Genomic DNA, 22,399 nt, shown 5'->3' with positions numbered 1-22,399 from the left:
TGCAATATCCAGTGAAATCAGGGCATTCTGGCACTTGACACTGAATATCCATGGTTGAAAGAGATCTCTGGAAGTTGTCCCCCCCACCTTCTTCAAGGGAGACCAACTTGAAGATTGGGGTTTCTGCAGGTGTTCTGCTGAGTGTGTGGCAACCTTCGTTGTATAATTTTTTTTCTTATCATTTTCTTGATTTTCCCTTGCTGCAGATTGTGTCTGCTACCTCTTTTTTTCACTTTATGCTGAGGTAAACCAAACATTTTTGCTGTAATCTCCCTTTATCATTGCACATTATTTAGCAGGTAGTGATCAAAGGCTTCATGTAGCTTGCATGAAGAGGACTCAAAGATGTTTGAACTAAACAGAAGTGGTGTCACTTTCTAAAGTGCTACTATTTAATGCAAACTCTCATTTTAGTATCGTGTTTCCCCATTACGCTCCTTTACATTGAGGAGCAATTTTTCTTGTACCCTCAGCCTTCTTGCCAGAGATTTCTTCCCAAATAGTTGTACACAGCTCTGTAAATGTTAGAGTGACATTTGGAGTAGATTTGAAAAGCACATGTGTTCCTTCTTGGTTCTCCTGAGTCTCTGCCAAGCTTCAGCATGGCAATATAACCTCACTCCTCCCCTCCCAGGGCTAGCAATAACATTTACAAGCTACAGTTTCCTCTGTCTGCAAATATTTCCACTGTGGTACTCAGTGCTCTTACAGCTCCTCCCTAGGCCAGTTCTTCGTGATTGCAGCCCAGAGAAAGGAGAAGCAAAGTTTATTTGCCTTTTATTATGGAGTTCAGGAATTTACTTTTTTGGTAACTCCCCACCTGCCAGCACCCCTTAATTAACTCATACTCTTTTTGTGTGTGTGACACACACAGGAGTGTAGGAAGGGCATAGCAAGCCTGGTGCTGATAGAATCTGGTACATATCGCTTTGTAGGGAAGACACAGGTTAATCTGGGAAGTTGGAGAGTTGATTAAATACAGAAGTTAAGCAAATCTAGAATCTGGATGACAAATGTTAGAGAGGTTTACTAATGGAGAGAGATTTGGGAGCCATGTCCCTAATATGTCTTCCCTAGGTCAGTTTAAAATTTGGAAAGTCTTCATTTGAAGATTTTGTTGTAGACAGGCAAAAATATTGTGGGATTTTACCTTACATTGGTAGAAGCCTCAGAGTTTTACTCGTTCCTTGGGATTTAGTCTACTTTAAGGTGAAAATTCTCAGGACGGTTTTACAGGATTTTGGAAAAATATTAAAGCAGAAGAGCGTGGTGTTAATTTTGGACTCAAAAAAGAAAATTGATGCTGTTCTAAAAAGGAAAATCAGAATTACTTTTGTTCATAACCAAAGTAATTTCAAAGTCTAAACTCTATGAATTAAGATTTTTTTTTTGTTTTTGTCTGAAGGACATTATAGTACATGCACTGTGTGCTTAGGGCTCTTTATTTGCCTTCTTTACCTAGTTTTTTTATGTTTTCAATTTTGTGGATACTTAGTCAATAATATTATCTGCAGGCTTTGGTTATGTGTTTGGGAAGACTTCAGAGGGGTAGAAGGTACTGGAACAGGGGGAGACAGTGGTATAGAAATAAAATTGGTGAATAGACTATTTATTTTCTTCTGACTTTCTAAATAAATAAATAGATGTGGTTTGCACTTCAGGTTTCTTCAGTAATTTTCAGGCCCAGAAATTAAATGTTTTAATTAATGTTATGAAATAAACTTTGCAAGGTTTTGAAAAAAATGTTTGGTGAAGAATATTTATCTGGATGTCATCTGGCCTATGTAAACATCTACTAGCAATTTTTGTCTATAGCAGGGGCCTTATAAGTGACAATTATTACTACTGCTCCACCAGTATTCTTGCATCCCTGAGAATGTGATGAATGCCTTGGAGCTTGCTCTATTATGTTTCCCATTTACTGTTCATTTGGAACTATTTTGTGCACAGCGCAGTGATAAGGATGTTTTATGTAATTACTCTAAGTGCTTGTTTGGTCTTAACTGACATATGCTATTCAAATTGGAAGACTTGAATTTAAGAAAATAGTATATACAGTAGAAAGAAGCCAGAGATGAGAAGCAGGAGTGGCAGGTTTTAGAAAATAAAAGCTAGGAGAAGCTGAGTAGAAATGAGTTTACTTAGTCTAAAATAGAGTGAGGGAGCTGGAATAATGTTATACTGAGTTTCAGGATACAAAGATCCTTTTGTAAAGCGGCCATGTACCCCCTTGGGAGTGGAGAAGGAAGGTGTCATCTTAATTTGAAGCAAAGAAGAACTTGGATTGATGTTGAAAAAATACTTTGGTCTTTCAGAGAGATTAAGTACCAGCAAAACCAGTCTGATTTCTTTACTTTTCTGTAGCTGTACGTGTCCAAGATTTTTACTGTTTTATTTTCATGAGTTTCCTTTGGATGACAACTCATAGTAATACTACTGACATCTTGTCAGTTTGAAATCTCTAAAGCAGAATAGTTTTGTCCTTACTGGCACAGTAAACCCTATCATTGTCTAAATATTAGTGATATTTATTGTTTGCATGGTATTTTGCTAGACTAACAAATAGCATTCTTATTTCTAACGCAATGCTTCAGTTTAGGAAGGTTTTTAATGATGGTTTTGTGTTTTCTGTTATTTTCCCTCTCAGTGCTAGTGAATTACCTTTACATCCCTTCAAACTGGTTTCCTGTTTGGTGGGCTAAGTTCAAAGTAAAGTCTGATGACAGTGAGATGGGAAACATCCAGAGAAAATTCAATTTACTGCAGAAGGTGTCATAGCACATTTAGAAGACATGGACTTTTCTTAAGGGTCAATGAGAAGCAGTCCCAGAGCACAGTACCACCAGGCAGCCCCAGCCCTGACGGGCCACTGGGGCTCCCCCCTGCTCCTGGTCCAGCACCCCATGGCAGTCCCCATGCCCCCTCCCGCCCAGTGATGCTGTGACAGAACAGTCCCCAGGCCCCACTGAGTGCTGGCCCTGGGTGTGCCAAGCCTGGCCCTGGTTCAGCCCTGGCACTCTGGCCCTGCCTGGCAATCACCCTGAACCCTGGCCAGCAGATTGACTTCCTGGCCTGAGCATGGACCTGCCTCATCACCATCAGGTTCCCTGGCTCTCGGCTGGAGCTGGCTCTCATCTGTCCCTCTCACCTTCCTGTGTGTGTGGGACAGCCCCGGGCAGCAAGGCCCTGGCACAGGGAACTCCACGGCTTCTGACACCCATCCTGCTGGATGATATGTAAGGTCCTAACTTCTTGTGAGCACTTAAAGTTCCCATCTTATCTTTTCCACCAAAACAGGAGCATTTTCTCCTGGGTTGTCATGAGATTCAGTCTGAGTGATTACATTCAGGCTTCCCAAATCACTTGTCAGGCTTCTTTTGTTAAAACTCATCTGTATGGAATCCACTCAGGAAAGAAGATTTATTGCTCTTTTAAAAAAAATATTGTTTTTGTTTTGTTTTAATGTATAATTTTGGTTTTAAGAAAATCTATTTTTTATTTGGTGCCTTGTGTCTGCTAGTGGATATGTGAGGGCAGGAGGTGAGCTGTGCAATCAATGCCTGCAGGAAAGTGTTTGGTTTGTGAATACAAAGCTTAGGCACTTTAGGGCTATTTGAATTCACAAGAATGTGGAAATCTTTGGTCTAAGCATTTTGGTCTTGTAAATGCAGCTGGGGAAAATGTCCTGTGCCCTGAAGTCCTGTCACTGGGGACTTCAACTTTCATGAAGTGTGGATATTTTTAATTATTTTTGCACTGTCACCTTTCTGAAAATTTCAGTAAAAAACTACACTGTATTGTAGTCTGGGAGGCATAGGAAGAACAAAACACTACAGAAAAACTAAAAGGGAGGAGAAAGAAAAGAGGTGAGGAATGGAGATTAATACAGGAGAGTGGTTTGAAAGCAGGAGAAAAAGCATGAAGAGGGCTTGAATAATTTTCTGTCTGTATGCTAAGAATATGCCTGTTCCATCTCCCTAGGAGGTTTATGCAGAGCCTTGTGTGGAAGCAGCAATAAATTGCTCCTTTGGATGCTAAGTGTAAAATTAAAACTGGCAGGGTCTGAGAGCACAAGACTGGGAAGCTAATTGCTCCTAATAACATACTGATTTTCACAGATTTCTGGCATTGTGTCAGAGCAGTTTTGAACCTGCACCTGGTTTCTTCCTTTTCCCATCTCCAAGCTAATGGCAATGGAGCTTCTGGCACTGGGATCACAAATAAATGCCACTCAATGTTTTTGTCTCTACAAATCTGTGGGGGTCTCAAACATGATTTCACATATTGCTCCTATGCATCCAATATAATAGCTGCCCTAAAAGTAGAAGGGTGGCAGAAATGTGCATGTATATAAAACTTGGATAACTGTGCTGCTGCCTGTATTTATGGTGCTGAACAAAGCATTACAGTCCCATTGCTGCAGGTGGCTGAGGACACTTGAATGGATGCCTGTATTCAGGCAGAAGTTGCCAGCACAGGTGTCTGGGAGGCTCAGGTCATGCACTTGTTGCCAGGTTACATCCAACCCTGAGCAGATTTGCTGTATGTGCTGCTCAACTGTAACATGCTTTTCTCAAGCTTTGAGGACTGACTGTCAGGAAAAGGAAATAGGTTTTACTTGTAAGACTGCTACTAGGCAATACCCTTCTCTGAAGGGGTGTTTTCATAGCTGGAGGGAATATTCTGCTTGCAAGATGTGCTGAAAAGCTCTCAGATACTGCAGACTGTGAAGGTTTGCAAAGTGAGAATGAAATGTCTTTTTTGGAATACATCAAGTTCATAGGGCACACACAAGAACAGAACATTGTCTCCTGGGGTTGTGTAAAGCCTGTTTCAACTGTTTAAAGATATTTAATTTTATCTGTTTAATTGTTAAGAGGTTTCATCACATTGTGTTTGTAGCAGACTGGCTGGAGAAGGGACAGTAATACCTGATTTAGGCTGCTGTGGGATGTCAGCTGAAACACTGTTGAGAGTTTTATGTCATCTTCAGCAAGATGAATTTTATGCAAACAATTTTAAGTATTCTTCAGGTCCTCCTTACATAAGTATAATACTAAGGGTTGGGATTTCTAGTCTAAGAACAGTAACTGTCTGGCAGTGGGATCAGTAAAGCTGAAAGATGCAAGTTCTTACTGAAGTGAAGAGACTGATTATTACCATGCTTTTGGTTTGTTCTAGTCACTGCAGAAAACTCATATTTTCAAAGCACCCAATGCATGGCACTGTGGAGATGGAAGCAAGAGAGCTGGGACACTTGTGTCAGCTACTCCCACTCGCAGTCTCCATATCTTCCAACCCCCTTCTCCCAGCTATTCATGTGCCAGGGCCAGCAACTGTTTCATGCAAGGCACATCTGAGCTGAAGGCGTCAAAAGAGCCATTTCATGCCTGACTGCATTTTCTAATACAATCTGAAGAGAGAGAGAGGAAAGAGAGCAGGAAAGGTTTGTGTGTACATAGGCATTGCCTTTGAGTGTATGTATAATATACAGTACGTTTAGTTCCAGCTTGCAGCTGTGGGTGGCAAGTGAGTGCTGCAAACGTGAGGGGGAAGAGAATTGCACTTTGAAAAGAAGAAAGTATTCTTCCACCTTGGAAAAGAAGTTTTCTTTCCTTCTCTGTTTCTTGGCCAAGTGAAGATGTGGGACCCCAGGGGAGCACTGGCAGCTGGTACCAGAGATGTGTGTAGTGTAATGGCTGAGTGGGTGATGTGTGTAGAAAGCTTTCTCTGTACAGATCATGACAATGTGTGATGAATGCAGCTAAGAAAACTGATGAGTAGGGATGTTGCTCATCTTAGTGGTGCACCCAAACATCCACCCAAACATATTAAGAAAAGTTTTCTTAATATGTTTGTATGTTCTGTGACTGCAGATGTGCTGCATACCAGCTTATTAATATGGTGGTTTGCTGCACCAGCACAACTTAGTGATTCCCACTAAATGTTTTTGAACCATATACAGGTCTTCTCTGTCACTTTATCAGCTTAATAGTTATATATTTATTTATCACCTCATTTATATATTTATTGCATTGCATTAACAGTTCTGTTACTGGCCATTTTGGAACTTGCCATGGGTATTTTATGGCATGGACATTTGGCTGTTCCTCAGTTTCCCACCCATTTACCCTACTGCAGCATCTGACATTTAGACATTGAGAGGATGTAAGGTTTGGCTCTGCCAAGATTGCTGTTTCCTGGTGGAAGTTCTGCTCTCATTGGCTGGGAAAAATGGGACTAAGGAAAACATGAGGAGAACATCTGCATTCCAAATACATGTTTTCCAGTTGGTTAAATTAGATGGGCTGGGTGGTGGTGCCTGGAGAGAATCCCAGTCAATCATTTGAGAAAGCTCCAGCTGAACTGAACTGGATGAGGTACTGGTATGAGAGCTTTAGAGCAATCCATCCATGTTTCTAGGAAGCTGAACCAGTCTATTTTTTTTCTTTTAAACTCTGGGATTTTGATATGTAGTTTTATGGTAGAAGCCCTATATGGAGCAATGTCTACAGCTCTGCCTTTCATAGGGGTTGGCTGTGGGGAATAGAAATGCTCTGATTCATGTATTAATGTATTTATGTAGATTAGTAAAGTTTGCAGATAAAATGCTTTTGAGCATATTCCGTGAAGAAACAATGATTGCTATGCTGTAGTGCTTGCAGCAGTTCTAACACAAGGCTTTAATTCTACCCCTTAGAGGAGAATATCACTTTCTGCAGGCAAGATCCTGAACAAATAGAAAATGCTAAATTTAACTCTTTTCCTCAGCTGAAATTCCAATTTTCTTTGACATCTTCAGAGATGATAGAAAAATATAACTTCTTTCTTCACTCCTTTCCCCTCCTACTGGCTTTCATTGTGCCTCTATCTTCTAACTTTTCCTGCATTTGAATGGCACTTGCAATGGAGTTTAGTTTGTTCCTTTCTTCATTTGCATTGGTTGTGTCAGCAGAGCTCTACCAACACTGGTTGTTATTAAGTAGTGGAAAAATATAAAATCAAAAAATGGAACAAATCTGATTTAGAAAAGACCTATTAGGAAATTCACTTTATACAGTTGTTTGTCTTTAAACTGATATAAATGAAATGAAGTTCCTCTCTAGATAAGAACAAGAGTACCAGAAATTAGAACTCTAGTTGCTCTAGTCATTACTGCTAGTCCTGGGAAGGCTGGACTTCAGTGCACTGAAGGAGATGTGAAAAACAAAGGCTTTGCTAGCTTATAATCACAAAGGGGCTCTGTCCTAACATGCTTGGCCTTGGGAATTATGTGTCCATAGGTACTGCTGTCAGCAGTTGCAGTGAACACCACATCTTTCTTTGCTGTTCATATTTGCCTGGCAGGGTTTCTGGGTGCAGTTAAATGTTGCATTTTTCCCCAGTTACATACCTTTCTGGGGCAAGTGCTATGGATTCTGTAAACACAGTGCTCTGTGGTAGATGTGAGGGCTCTTCAGAGGTGTAACTTCTCATTTTTTGCAATTGTTTGCTGATTCCTTGCAGAGGCCTCTATATTGAGCTATGATGGCAGCATGTACATGAAGATCATCATGCCAATGGTCATGCACACAGAAGCTGAGGATGTGTCCTTCCGTTTCATGTCCCAGCGTGCCTACGGGCTGTTGATGGCGACCACGTCCCGGGACTCTGCTGACACTCTGCGCCTCGAGCTGGATGGAGGCCGGGTCAAACTCATGGTCAATTTAGGTATCGTATGAACACCTCCCACTGCCCTCCTCACTATTAATTTGGGCTTGTGATTAGTGTTTTCTAAAAAATGATTTCATTATTTTCTGTTGGTTTGATTGGATTGGATTGATTTCTAAAATAACTGCTGAAACTTTTATAATTATAGTCTCTTGCGGAGAGAAATTCTCCTCTGCATTGCTGCATGAAGATTTGCTGTCAGTTCTTTGTTAATGGACAGTGTTGTTTTTTTTAAGTCTTTAAGTTTTTAAGTTTCCTTTCTTGGTCTGGGACTGGTGAGCTCTGTGTGAAACATGCTACTTGGTCCATCTTTTGATCAGTTACATCTCTCATTCACCCAGCATCACTCAAAACAGTCAGAGACAAGCATGGAAAGGAATAAAAATTGGTATGTTGGCAGGCAGAAGTCCTGTGAGCCCCCTGCCCTTTGCATAATTTGTCAGCATTTGATATAGCTTGCTATATTTTATACATCTGATAAAAAAGGCTGGTCTTTTTGCTGTGTCTTTATAAAAAAGAAATTAACAGCAATAAAAGTGCATCCCCCTCATCCCAAAGGGCTGTGTTCTGTCTCCTTAGAGTTACACTTTCCTAGAAAATAATTTAAAAAGACCATTAGAAACAAGTCCAACAATAACAACAATACAAAAACAATTGGGAGTGAATGTGCTATTGGATTAGCCTAAATTAGTTTTCTTGCCAGTCTTTATGTATGCTAGAGAATGACAGATTTTTAAAGAATGTAGATAGATGAGTTGAAGCTTTGTTTCACTTTCCAGTGATGTAGCTTGTTGCTTCATGTGAATTTAAGAATATAAACAAAAAGAGATCTGACTCAAAGAGGCAAAACTAACATAATAGTGCATAATCTTATCCCTCTTAATGTGTAGGTTATTTCATATGAAGGTTTGTGTATGGTCTGTGAAAACTTCTGTCAACTTTTAAAGTTCTAAGGCCCACTAGAACAAGTTTCACATTATTTTAGCTAACAGTATCACCATATTCAGAGCCCTGCTGTGGCTACCAGGAGCAAACCATGTAGCAGCTTTATTTGTAAAACGTTTTGTCCTCTGGAATTAGCTTTCTTTTTAAATTTGCATCTAATAGTTGGGGTTTTTTTGGCTTTGAAATTGTAACGCAGTCCCTATTATTTACTTTTTGAATAAGAAAATGAAGAAGATGCATCAAACAAGTTCATATTTCTTAAATGAAAAGTGTCCATCTAAAAGTCTATAGAATCTCTTGCCTTCTAGTAAATAAAACCTAAAAACCAACCAAAAAAAACCCCCCATGTATTTGCATATTTGCTCTACTTAGCTTGACTGAAGAAGCATAAAGAACTATTGAGTCTGTAGCTGCATAAGAGCACTTGCTGTGCTATCCAGACTGGCCTATAGGACAGATGGAATAGATGAACCTCAGCTGTGTCAGTAACTCCTCAATTAAAGAGAAACAGCACTCTGATGGTAGCCATCTCTGCCTATATTAACTCTAAGTGAAGGAAAATTTCATACATTTGCAGCGTTTCTCTGGAGAGCAGCTCAGAAAATCTGTTGCTGAGCCTCCTTACATGTGCAATGAGAATCTTCTACAAAACCCCAGAGCATTTGTCTATCTATATGTGTTTGCATTTTCTTCTTATCTACTTAGTTGCTAATAATCAAGAAAAATAAGATTCTATTTCCCCTGTTTAATTTCTTGAGAATTATGGCTATTTTTTTTTCTCAGAAAATAAAATTAATCACTGAAAGATTGGTAGTGGCATGCTTCTGTTGGAGAAGTGATGGGGCAACTGAGTATCTGCCTAACTCTACAATATGCTCCTGTAGCCCAGTTCTTTTACTTTTCAAGCCCTAGTTCCTCTACTTGTCGAAAGGAGAATTCTTTGCACCCTGAAGATGTGAGTATGCTTGGTGCTGACTAGCTATGTCCTAGTATTTTAGTAAGGACTGCTTTTATCAGCTTTGATATTCCCACATGAAAAGTACTACAGCATGAAAATTGCCAGACTTCATAAAAAACTGTCACTTTTTCTTCTGAGAAAGATACCACTTGTTTGATTCTGTTAGATCTTCCTAAAAACGAATGAGAATTAGGGGAATTTGCTCATTTTGGGTGTTTGCAGCCTCCTAGACTTAGACCCTGAATAGTGGATATGAGGAGGAGATATTTATATCACCCTGAAGATACTTATTTTTTAAAGTTTACTTTTTCCTTTCTAGTTTTCATTGTATCGTGCTGGCATTTTCCCTGAGGACCTGTCAACATTTTAAGTCTGATTGGCATTGGTCACTTTTGGCACTCACTGGGATTTGTTATGCCATCACTTAGCCTAGAGGTGGACTGTTCAACTCTGTCTGGCTCCTAAAATATGTGGCTAAAGATTTGACAGATGGTCTACACATGTTGGGAAAAGATGTGTTGTTGACAGCCTAATGCAGGGACAACATCTTTAAACAAACCCCTGTGTAAACTAAAGGCTGATTCTGTGTAGTAGCAGGGACTGAAGCAATGTATATGCCACATTTTGTCAGCTTTTCAGCTGTAAAGTTTTGTGAGGTTGAATCTTCCCTGAAGTGACTATAGGCTGGGTCAATGGAAACCTGTCAGCACTCTCCTGTGTCTAACTCAACAGAGGGGTAGTTTAGAGTTTTGGAACCCAGACTGACCTTCACCTCTCCTTTATTCAGATTTATAAAACTGTCAGAAAATGTCCTTGAAACAGGACTTTCCTTCTGCCAAAACAGCAGTTACCTTGCTGTTGAAGAACAGAATTTGAGGAAGAATCACCTTACCAGAGCCATTCATTTCCAGTTGTTTACTCTAAGTCACAATAACTCTATACGGAGACTACTCATAGCCCAAATGTCACAAACAAGAACTAAATCTTTACCTGACTTTGCCAAAATCTCCTTACCAGTGAGAAACAGTCATCAGCACTACCTCTGAAGATCTGAGTGTGCTTGGTGCTGACTAGCTGTATATCAATATCCCCTGAGCATCTAACCCATGATAGATATGTGTGAAAAAGGACTGTTTTGAGGGGTGCATTATTTAATTGTGCTTTTCTTATGCCATTTAATACTACTACTAAGAGCTTTCTCTTTCTTCTCTTTTGTGATCTGTTCCATTTGATTACTTATTACCATTTGTGTCTTTATTAAGGTCTTCCCTACTTTTTTTTTTTTCTTTTTCTTTTCCCTTTTTTGTTTTTTTTTGTTGACTCTTCTGTGTGTTTCAGTTGTAAAGCTTTCCCATACCCATCAGCCATGGTAAATCAAAAGATGGTATTCGACCCTTCAAAGGCCTGAAGCCTGCGGCCCGCACGGCAAACAGCCCTGAGAACAGAGCATACGGAGCAGCCTGCAGGGGCTGGCATATCCCTCTCACCCCTCCAACCAGGGTCCAAACCAGCCAGGAGAGAGAGATGCAGTGGGCATGGGCAGCTGGGGGCTTGCTCTGGAACGTGGGAGGGAAAGGAAGAGCAGCAATGAATGATTCTTTAAGGAAAGGGACAAGGAAGTTGCTTCAGACCTTTCCAGTGGGGGTGCCTGAGACATTGCAAATTTTCATGTTGACTGCTGTCAACATGAGTTGACTCAGTAATTTGAGTTTTTTGTTGTGTGAAGAATAGAAATCCAAATGTGATACATATCTCTGTTGAGAAGGATTTTGAAGAAATGGGTCTGGAGTGGAAGGAGAGAGAGAGATATTAGGCAAATCATAACTTGGAACATGCCTGGGAATTATTTTTGATGCTGAGATGATGTGCAGAAAGGGAAAGAAATGGCTGGTCTGATAGGGAGAGCCACATTCACATTTTTCCTCCCATTTACAAGTGGCAGGGTTATAATGTTATACTGACTTTTATTAAAGACTGTTTTAGGGTTTTTTTTCTTCCTGGCCTGGCATATCTTCAGGTCACTGGTGACAAGGATAAGTATTTCCTTCCTCCTCTCATTTAAGGAGGTATAATCTTCTCTCTCACCTATCTTTTACTAAGATAAATCCTGAAGGTGCCAGAGCCACATTTGCCTATCCAAAAGGGAAAGTTTATTTTGTCATTTCTACATAAAAATACTGCAAATAGGAGATAGGCAAGGAGCCTTAATATAATGTAGGGTAAGTGTGCACAGGACTTTATCTGGTTTTCCTATGGGAAATAAACTCAGTGTGAGCTTAGAAAAAGTTGTGCCCTGATTATCTTTTTTGTCCTATTCTTGCCCTAAAGTACTCTTCCACAACCACATATGGCTGGCTGCTCATCCAAAGGAAAAACCATTTTGTCCTCACACAGTAAAGGTAACTTTGTTTTTTTATTCAAGGATTCAACAGCCTGAAGCCTTAGCAGCATCAAGTAAATATTACTATTTTCAGACAAAATGATACAAATGATAAGATTTCAGATCCCTGTTTGCTGCTAAAGATACCTCCATTCAAACAATGGATCCTTTGTGTTAGCTAACTGCAGCCGAGTTATTTAACCTTTTTAAAGGAGAATGTCTCTGGCCCATTTTTCAGGTGATGTGCTCTGGAAAACCTTTCATCTGAGCACTAAGAAACTTCTGGTGTACATTAGTGAATTAATGAAATTAATTCAGGAGGTCTTCCCAGCTAATCCTGCTCCCCATGCAGTAACAGACTCTATTTTCACTTGCCTACTACCCATCACATTCCTCATCCTATTGCTGAACTGGCAGGTAACTGGATTTACAGCTATTCAGGCATACTCATTTCCAAAACTTATCTCAGAAGTAAATACTGATTACAGGGCTGAGTGCCCCAGGTGATGATTGCCAGAAGTCTTATTGCCCTGGTTCTGTGCAGGAGGAATCCCAAGGAGTTTTAAAAATTATTCCCGAATTAGCCAGATGCTGCTGTTCAGAGCACAAACACCAAACTACTCCTGCCTCCTCACTTCCAGGACAAACCTCTGCTTTGGATTTGTACTCTTTTACTAGTTTAGAGGAACATTAGGGTTTTCTTCCTTATCAAAAACTCATTTAAGAGAGAGAGAACAACTTCATGTGTTAATAGTTGGAAAATTTTTGGACTGCTTTGGGCAAGGCTCAAAATTAAGGCAACAAGAAACCCCTATGCACGTTCTTGGATGGTGGTGCTGGGGTAACAGTGCAAACAGATACCTTCTCTTAGCTGCCCTGCAGGATCCACAGCAAACCAGTGAGATGAAACGTGCATGGGGAGCTGCTTCCTTTGGAGTGCACCTGGGTGTTTCTGTCTGGCTCCCAATTGCATGGCATTGCAGACTTTGTGCTCACAGTCTGGAGACGTAGTATTGCCATGTCAGAGCACTTCTCAGGGCAGTCCTGGACTCTCATCCTTTGAAATAGGAATCTTGCAGCCAAGATAAGGTCTACACTGGTTTTCAGTTTGAAACATCTATCCCTTTATCTTGAATAGTGTTTCAGCCTGAGGGCAAGCCCTAGGACAAATAGTTTTTTGGTATCACTAAAAAAAACCAAAAAAAATTCTGCAGACATCAATAGCTCAAGAGTGATTTTAGTCTCTTTGATGAATGTTGCTGAGGACCAGCCATGTATGTTTCCCTTTCCAGCACACTTGCTCTTTAGTCTGTAAGATATTCCCATGTTCCAGCTATAGCAACTACCTTGACCTCACTTGCCTGTGGTGAGACTTGGGTCTCTCTTGCTGTCACTCTCTATCAGGTCAGAGAGGGAAGTTCCCCTGCATGTACTTCAGAGCTCCCTTTACCCCACCCAACTCCTGTAAGGGGTATGGCCACCACTGTATGGTGATCGTAGCAGTTGCTCCAGGGCTGTTTGCTCCCACTTTTCTGTTGCGGTTGACGACACATGACAAACCTAATCGCACAAAACCAAACCCAGATTTTCTCAGGAGAAGTTCTGCTTGAAAACAGACTCTCTCTGGCTATGTTACTCGTGATTGGTATGTCCCTGCTCATTACAACTCTTTATTTATTATTTATAGACTTTTGTTCTTTCCCCTCCTTCATTTTTTAAGAACTGGATTTAGCTACTGAAATAATTTTCCTACATCTGTCTGAGCAAACATAAAATTGGTCCAGTTAAGAAGCAAACTGCATTATATCTCTCAGCCATTCTATATAATCTCCCTTGCTGGGCCATATCTCTGTAATAAATACAACCATTCCTGGTGATCAAAGCTCTAGTTGTGCAGACAACATGTCCACTGCATTGTGTTATTACTCACAGCCTTGATTTCCTGCAAGAAAGCCAGCATAGCCCAAGACATGTAATAGCACTGATATGAAAGCTCTTGCCCATGTTAGACATCACAGCAGTGGATGTTCACAAGGCTGTAAATAGGCATTTATAAATGAAAGATCCTCTTATGGATCATATCCTGAGATATGCTGAGCATTAGTGTGTTAAAAGAGAGAAGCAATGCTCAGAAGCCCTCTAGCTCAGGCTCTCCAACCTCAACTTGCTTTCTTTGTGGTGACTCCTCTGTTACCATTTATCAGATTCCACAAGCATAACTCTATTTTTCTCTCCTTGTACCTCTCTTTGTCCCTCCCTTGCCTGTGGCCTCTGAATGAAGCAGGGCAGCAAAGGTTCCCAGATCTGCCATTTCAGTGCTCGTTTCATCTTCTCCCTGAACGTTACGAAACCCCACTCAGCCTTGGCGTTCAGGCAGCAAGATGAGCCTGGGCTCTGAGGAGCTGGCAGGGCTGGGGACCTTTGAAAGGCTTCCCCATTCTCCCTGCCAAGCCCGACAAAAAGTATTCCCAACCTCCAGAAGTAGCTGAAATCTGGGCTGGGCGTTCGTGCGGTTAGCTGTTTGCAAGTGGCCATTTTATGATAGGACACAACTGGGCAGTATGTTAACCCTTTCCTCACCTGAGCAGACAGCGTCAAATGTGTCTGTGCACATATTGAAAAGTGTTTTGGGCTGGCTTTGGGGGAATTAGAAGAGGGTCTGTCTTTGGTAGAGCTGGAAAGGGTTAAATATTGCAACAAAAAATCTCATCGGCTGATTTTATAGGTATTCTCTGTTGACAGATGGTGTATTTATGCAATAACAATACAAATTAATTTAAAAGAAACCAAGTGTAAAGGTTCACTTTGAGCTTCAAGCTTCTTAGAGAAATTGCTAAAGGTTTCCAAAAAGCAAAATGACACTTGAGTATGACTTGTGTCTTGAGGGAGACTTTAATGCCTTAATTATAACTTTTTAAATTGTAATTCATATCAAGTCATGGTCTGGAGTGGAAGATTCTCTTAGATTTGTAGGTTTCTATAAAAAGAAAAGAACTTCCTGTAGCAACATGTGGCTATGTATGTATATTGGTATATTTCTCTATACATATATGTATATATATATGTGTATATATATATATATTTATGTAACAGATATTTACATTGAATATACTGTACATATACACCCACTCCTGAACTTGTACAGACTGTGTATAAGTATAAAATGGCCACATCTCTTTGCGTGTGTCTGTCCCCGGAAGGGTGGACTGATTGTTTTTGGATGTCTGCAGCTGTTACCTTGAAGGATGCAATTTCATCTTTCATTTATTTTTCCCCATCTAGACTGTATCAGGATAAACTGTAACGCCAGTAAGTTTTCCCTCAAGTTTCATTTTGTTCTCTTTCTATATATATTAAAATAACTTTATTTTCTTTGCTGTTTTATAAGCTGTTTTTCTTTTATTTTTTTCTTTTTTTTCTTTTCTTTAAAAGAATCTTTTGAAATTGAAGGGCTTGGGTGGGATATGAAGCTGGAGAGGGAGGAGGGAAGACTTTAAGGTGATTGTATGTGGAAAATTTTATATTAGGTTTCTCCAAGGAGGAGATGAGTTGTTATTTCATAGCTTTGCAGAAGAGCGCCTCAGGAACCTGATGAGCTGATATTATATTTCACTGGTAACCTATTGTCTTTATGAAAACTTTAAGGAACAACGTAAGAATAACAACAGGTACTGTATGCACTTCTCCACTACAAAAAGGCAGGCATATTTAAAAACAAAGAAAACAAGCTTCAAACTCTTGCTTTATTACAGACTGGTGACAACTTAACAGGATATTTATTCAAAGTTATTTTATTTGTGTATAGAGTAAAGAAAACTTAGATTTTACATTTAGAGTATATTACATATACTTTATATATATATGTATATGGCATTTGCAATTCTTAGGTTTCTGTAAGAAATTCCATCTGAACCTGTGAGTCATCTAAAATTCCTTTCAATATATAGAAGTAGGGATGAAGGATTATAAAATTTCTGTGAGAAATAATAGTGAAAGATCATATCCATTTCTAGACTGACTGAGCAAACCAAATCTTTTCTGTTCTACTTTGAAGAGCTGATCAAACTTGATGTAGGCCTCAAAGTAAAAAGCACTCCCCAAACACTGGAGCTGCTTAGCTCTCAAGTGTGCTTTGAGCTTATCTTGTTACCAGGGCCTGAATGTCCTCTGTGTTAGATTTTATGTAGAAGTATTTATGAAGGGCAAATGCCAGCTGACTGAGACCCTACTTTGCATGAAAGTGTGAACAATTTGTTTTTTGGACTTGGGAAGTGGTCCCTGGGAGCCTGTAGCTGGGGAGAAGCCCTGATATGCCATAGAAGCTTGTTCATGATAATTTACTTTATTTCAACTATTAAATTGTTATCTCAGCCCATGTGTTTTACCATTTTCTGATTTTTCTCCTCATCCCACTGATGGGAGGAAGGGTGTAAACAAGCAGCTGTACGGTGCGTAGTTATCGTATGGGATTAAACTGCTACAAGTGGGATTAGTCAGTGTATGACTCAAATCTTGAAAGGTCTTGTTGAATTCCTTTTGCTCTTCGAAATTTTCACGCTAAATTTCAAGATAGAATGTGCAATAGGAAGAAGTGTCTTGAATATGGTAGCTGAGATTGCCAGATTTTACACAGCAGTGGTGAGGGCATTTACATAAAAATAGGATCTTTTACTTCATAAGAGTTCATATGCTCTTGCTGCTTAGCCATCTGTAACTCCATCAAAACACTTGCCCATAGTTCTTCTTTATGTTTGTTATTTGAGGATCCATTTCCTCTGGTACTGGACAGCAATCTAATGTCAACATCAACTTTTGATGACAGCTGCCTGTTAAAGTTTAGCTTTGGAAGACTATCTTCGGGTAGGAAGTCAGCTTTGGTAGCAAGTAGCAATCGTCTGGGTTTTATGCAAATAAATAGCTAGCACTAACTGGAAGAAATATTAAAAAAAAAAAAGGAAAAAAAGAGAGGAAAAAGAGAATCATATAATGAAAGCAGTGGAAAGACTGTTAGAATTCCATGTTTTTGTTAGTTTCCCCATAAGCATCAAAACATCTTGAATCATTTTGCTGCCATGCATTTTTAATAGTTGAGCCTGTTGCATTTTTAAATACAGTCTTCCCCTGAAGGTTTAGATTTATTTCTTTATTTAAAACACATTGGATCTTCCTAATTTATTTTTTATGATGCTTTGCTGAAAACAAATGTCTCTACTCTTAGTCCCTCCAATACATTGGTTTTTTTGTTGCCTGTTGCAATAACCCAGGTCATCTGTCCTGTTTCCTACAAGGGAACCTGCTGGGGATTGGTGAAAACTGTACCCTTGAATGAATAAAATATGGTTAGGCAGAAGCAGACCAAATATCACTGTAAGCATTCCTGCAGGCACACTGACATTTACTTGTGCAGAGGGAGTTATCCACATACAGATATGTCTGCTGGGCTCTCTTGAAATGGACAGAATTGTTTTAAAGTAGCTTAACAAATGGGCTTCCCAACAGTTGAAGAGTTTCAGGTCAAGCAGTCGCCACTGGTAACTGAATAGAAGGGACCCAGTGAATGGTTTTAAAGGTAAACAGAGCTGTACTTTTTGAGTTTTGTGGAACATGTAGCTTAAGAGCCCGCTATTTCAAACACTGAAGCTCATACTGTTTGAGAGGAGTCTTGCATATTGTCCCAGGTAAGCATTTATACTTACTCTTAATTTTCATTAAAAAGATTGAGGGCTTTTTCTCTTATGTATCTTTGGACTATTTTATATCTGGTGGAAAATATTGTTTTCCATAGTTTCATCTTACCTTCTCTCTCTGTTTCATAATTGTTGTATTTCAGCTTTTTACTGTCTCTGTGCTTATTTTAATACTCATCTCACCCTTTCCTTTCACTCTTGAAGATACCTAAACTGAGCTTTTCTGTTTCTGCACATTTAGAAGACCCAACAATGCTTTTGCTCACACATATGGAGCTGTGTAGTAACTCTCTTTTCCTTTGAGTGAGAAATCAGCACAACCAAAAGTAGAATGAGGATCTCCAAACAAACTCTGTGAATAAACTGCATTGAATGATTCCTCAACATAATGCAGACATAATGGATAGCACAATTTTGTTGGTTGGATTCATGGGGAGAATAGGTATATTAATATAAATCTCTTGGATTTTTGGCTACATGTATTTTATTTATTTAAAATAGGATTTACTAGGAAAATGGTCCCTCTCCTGTAAACTGTTTATTGAAATGCGTTGTTCACTTTGAAGAAAGTTGAAGTTGTGATTATTTTATAGTTTGCATCATGTCTGGTGCTCTGATTTTCCTTCATTTTTTCAAAGGTATCTATTCCTTAATTTCCTTATTCTATATCCAGTGGCCCCACTTCATATCAGATTAGATGTGGAGAGTTTTCAGCATTCTACTCAGTATTAAGTGTGGAGGGCATAGCTGTGTGTGCTATAGATTTGTTAGATTTTGGAGATGTTCTCACTCTGTATTCTTTTTTGGATACTACTCTTGGTCTAGTTCTCTCTCCTCACAAGCCTTTTATGTGGTGTGTCATTATTCAGTCACATACTTTGATGCTAATACTGTGAGAGATCTGCCAAAAGTAGCTCCTTGGGACAGTGAACACTTCTGTCTTATTGCTTGTTATTTCATAATAAGGCGTTTTCTTCTCACTAAAGTTTGCCAGACAAGCCATCATCTATTTTCATGTCACTTTTGATGCCTCCAAAAGTTCCATATCTTCTTCTCTTACCTGCTGCTAAAAGCATAAATAAAGGGGAAAAAAAATCAGTCTAATCACTACTGCACAGTTGATTCTGTGTCTCTGTGAGACTCACATTTAACATGTTGTTTGAAATGCAATAATTTTTGACAATAATGACAACTAGAATATGTTTGGTTCTCCTGTTTCAGTTGCCATGCTTACTGTGTTTAGTGCCTTATTCAGTGCAGTGTTAATGATTCATTTTATTAAGTGCCACTGTAACAGCATAAAATTTGAATCTATGATGTGTAACTTTCTGGGAGAGATTTAAAGTTCTCTGTTTTCTCTATCATCGTAAGTAAATAGGAAGCTGTGCTAACTCTAATCAAAATATTGTAAAACCAAGTGCACTTACCCGATTCCTAGTTATATTGCTGTCATTTTAATAAAATCTTAATAGTACTCTAACAAGAAAACATTCTTTTGAAAGTGAAGCAATATGATTAAACATCCACATCATATTTGTGACTGTAGTGTCTCCTAGCTCCATTTAAACATAATCAGGAAGAAATGAATACTTATGCAGCCTGAAAAGTGTCAAGTTGATAGTATGTCATATTGTAGTGGTGAAAGCAAAGCTGGTGTCTGTCTGTAGCATCTGCACAGCTCAGCTGAGAATGATTCCACTTTTGAGCAGTCTCACACTTGGGATGCTGGTCTGGCTTTGTGCTGCTGCTGCAGGAGAAAAGGGAGCAAGCCTGTCTTTAGAAGGCTTCTTCTCTCAGGGGATCAAAAGCAATCCTCCCAGATGTTTTGTCAGGCAGCAAGTTAAAAATTCTGTTAGAGGAGAACCTGCTAGATCCGACAACCCAAGAGAGGTGAGGCTACTGCCACTGTTTGCTCCAGGTTCTGCTTGTGGCCAGCTGAAGATGTGTTCTTGGCAGGCCCATTGCTAGAGCTCACACGCTTGCTTGCAGACCCGCATCCTTTCCACTCTCTGGCACCATGAACATCTGGGCCTGTTGAGCCCATGGTCTGACTCCAGTTGCAGCACTCATAGCCTCATACACCCTCATGCACAGAGAATAAAAGGCTCTCACCCAGGAAAGACATAGATAGGAATTTATTAAGAAGACAGGATAGGCTGTTTTGATCAGATAAAAATACTCATCAGCAACTGTTTACATGCCCAGCCCTTTTTATACCCTTACCCCTGTATTTATTTTCCCACTATTGCTCCTCGCAAAATCACCTGAATTTCTCTCTTTTTGTACTTTTGGTTTCTCCCCTAAAGATCCCATAGTAAGTCTGTCTGACCCCAAACTGCTTTTCCCACCATTGCGTATGTCCCACCCTTTGCAGCAATCCCCTTAATCCAAAAGGTGATATCAAGAGTTGATCCAGCTGTCATGTAGTGATGAGTGTCATGCTTGGGCACTGGAAGCAGTGGCTCTGCTGGAACAGCCCTGGGACAGACCTGGAAAGGTTTTCATTGCTCAGGAGTCCATGATTTGTGCTCCCACCTGCTGCTGTGCCCCATACTCCTCTGGGCTTGAGCGTATGGGGCTCTGGTGGGCTGATGGCCCTGGATACAACCCGGACAGATATTATTTGTGCTCCCCGTCCTGTTGCGGTCTCTCTGAGCTCCTTTATGGATGTGGAGATGAGCTTTATTTCATAATGCAACAAATTCCTCTTCCCTGTGGCAACTACTAAAAAGTGACCTCTTTTGTCTCACTTTATTGATTCAAGCCCATTCCAAGTCTCCGGTGGCAAAAATACCCTCTTGACTTAATTTGTAGTTTAGGAATGGTATTCTTCAATTTAGTACTCCCACTGAAAAGAAAATCATGAGCTGCACCCCTTACCCTCCCCTTCAGTGGGAGACAAAAGGCAGGGATAAGTTAAGAACCATTTATTGGAATCATCCATGAGATAAGAAAATGAACAGCAACAATACCAATAATGACAAATGTACAAAGAAAGGATGATTTACATGCAAAATGCCCACCAAGCCTGGGACAGTGAAAACAATGGCAGGCAGACCCTCCACCCACCACACTTTCCCATGACCAGGAAGGAATTCTCTTTTTTTCCCAAAAGACAGAGAAAGAGGGTCCCTTTCCCTGTCCTGGCAATGACATGAAATGGTATTGAATGGTATTAGGACCCTGGCCATGCCCACACAGCTCCAGGCTCCCCATCCTCATGGCTGCTGCAAAAAATTAACCCTGTCCTTAAACTAAAGCAGGACACGTTTTCTAACTCAGAGGTTGTTTGGTACCCCTACAAAGTGCAGCAGTGCTTCTGAGCTTGTTTTACAAGGATAGCAGAGGAATCCATGCAATTATCAGTTGCAGTGGAGAGGATAAATCCCTTTTTAGGCTGGGTTCCACATGGACATCTTCCATCTGGGTGAGAGGAAACATAAAGAACATATGAGAAACTGGTCCACTTCAAGGATGTCTAGACAATATGTCTTTTGTAGATTACATTGTGTAATTAGTTGCCAGAATATCCACTTTTTTTTTTTTTTTTTTTAATTCCAAGAACATTGGCACAAAAACTCATGCCCTCTGGATCTAGGAGAAAGTGAGTATTTTATATATTATTAATTTTGTTTGAGAACAGCTCAGAGAGAGCATCTGTAATGAGGCTTTAAATAGTTATAAAGAAAAAGACAAAAATCGATCAGCACAAGCATTGCTTGCTATGGTGGATGCTACCTGTTCTGTAAATTTAAGGCCAAATCAGTGAGCTTTAAGGATCAGTGGATGTTGGATAAGGAGTGACTGCTCAAGAGGTAATAGTGATTGCCATTATTGGGGGCAGAACATTGGGTTTAATGAGCACAGGCTTTTCACAGTGTCCTTAATCCTCCTCATGCAGACAGTACCATGGAGATTAAGGTTTTGCTGTGGCACAATTGATTTGAGCAATCCTAAACTGCAGTTTGCTATGTCACAAGGTCCCTCTATCCCAGAATATTTCTGCAGGGGCCACGGATGTAGGCTACAAACACAAGTCTGTGTTTGCTAGAATTCAGCTAGGCCCAGCTGTTTGTTAAGAGCAGTCAGCCTTCATCTTCCAGCTAATACTGTCCTTTTGAAAGTCTCACTTCTGGGTCTTCAGTTCCAGTATGCAGAGAGAGATAGGTCATCAGTATGGAGGGATGGCAATGATGAAAGCAGAGCTTGGCAGAATGTGTTCTGCATTGTTCTTACCTAAATTGCTCTGATGAGACCAAACAAGAAAGAAAACTAACCTTGGAAACTCAGCAGTTATCTGTAAGGAATCAATGACCCACTTTTGGAAAATAGCTCTTCTGGTTTACTGGCTGTCATTCCTACCCCAGCAGCTTTTCCTGATTCCTTTTGATTTTGAAAAGGTTGTGTTTGTTGTACATTTATATATATATAATTTTCAATTCCTTTAGCCTCTCACCCCTTCTGTGGGATTATAGCTAAAAAAAAGAACACCTTTAAAGGTCAAAGCAAATTATATTAATCATCCTGTCAGTCACTAAAATAGATACCCATTACTTAATGTTAGAAATGCTAATTAAGTATTGGGATCCTGGATGCTATAACAAAGATAATGAAATATGAAAAGTTTGAGGTGGGTTTTTTTAAAATATATTTATTTTTATTTTATTTTTAGAGGAAAAAGATACTGTTGGTGAAGCTTGAAGTAACTGAAGAAGAAAG

General features: G+C 39.8%; 1 protein-coding gene across 3 annotated transcripts in view; it reads left to right on the top strand.

Moving 5' to 3' along the window:
• Positions 1 to 22,399, top strand: part of NRXN3 (neurexin 3) — a 964,874-nt gene that overhangs the window by 331,271 nt on the left and 611,204 nt on the right. For all 3 annotated transcript variants that reach the window (XM_064715475.1, XM_064715471.1, XM_064715470.1), the window contains 2 exons: positions 7,507 to 7,710; positions 15,276 to 15,302. In XM_064715475.1, coding sequence (XP_064571545.1) covers positions 7,507 to 7,710; positions 15,276 to 15,302 — 231 coding nt within the window. The remainder of the gene's footprint in view (positions 1 to 7,506; positions 7,711 to 15,275; positions 15,303 to 22,399) is intronic.

Source organism: Zonotrichia leucophrys, chromosome 5 (genome assembly GCF_028769735.1).
Source record: "Zonotrichia leucophrys gambelii isolate GWCS_2022_RI chromosome 5, RI_Zleu_2.0, whole genome shotgun sequence".
Classification (NCBI taxonomy): Eukaryota; Metazoa; Chordata; class Aves; order Passeriformes; family Passerellidae; genus Zonotrichia; species Zonotrichia leucophrys.
The sequence above is the reverse complement of the archived record's forward strand: the minus strand, read 5'-3'. Positions and strand labels throughout refer to the sequence as shown.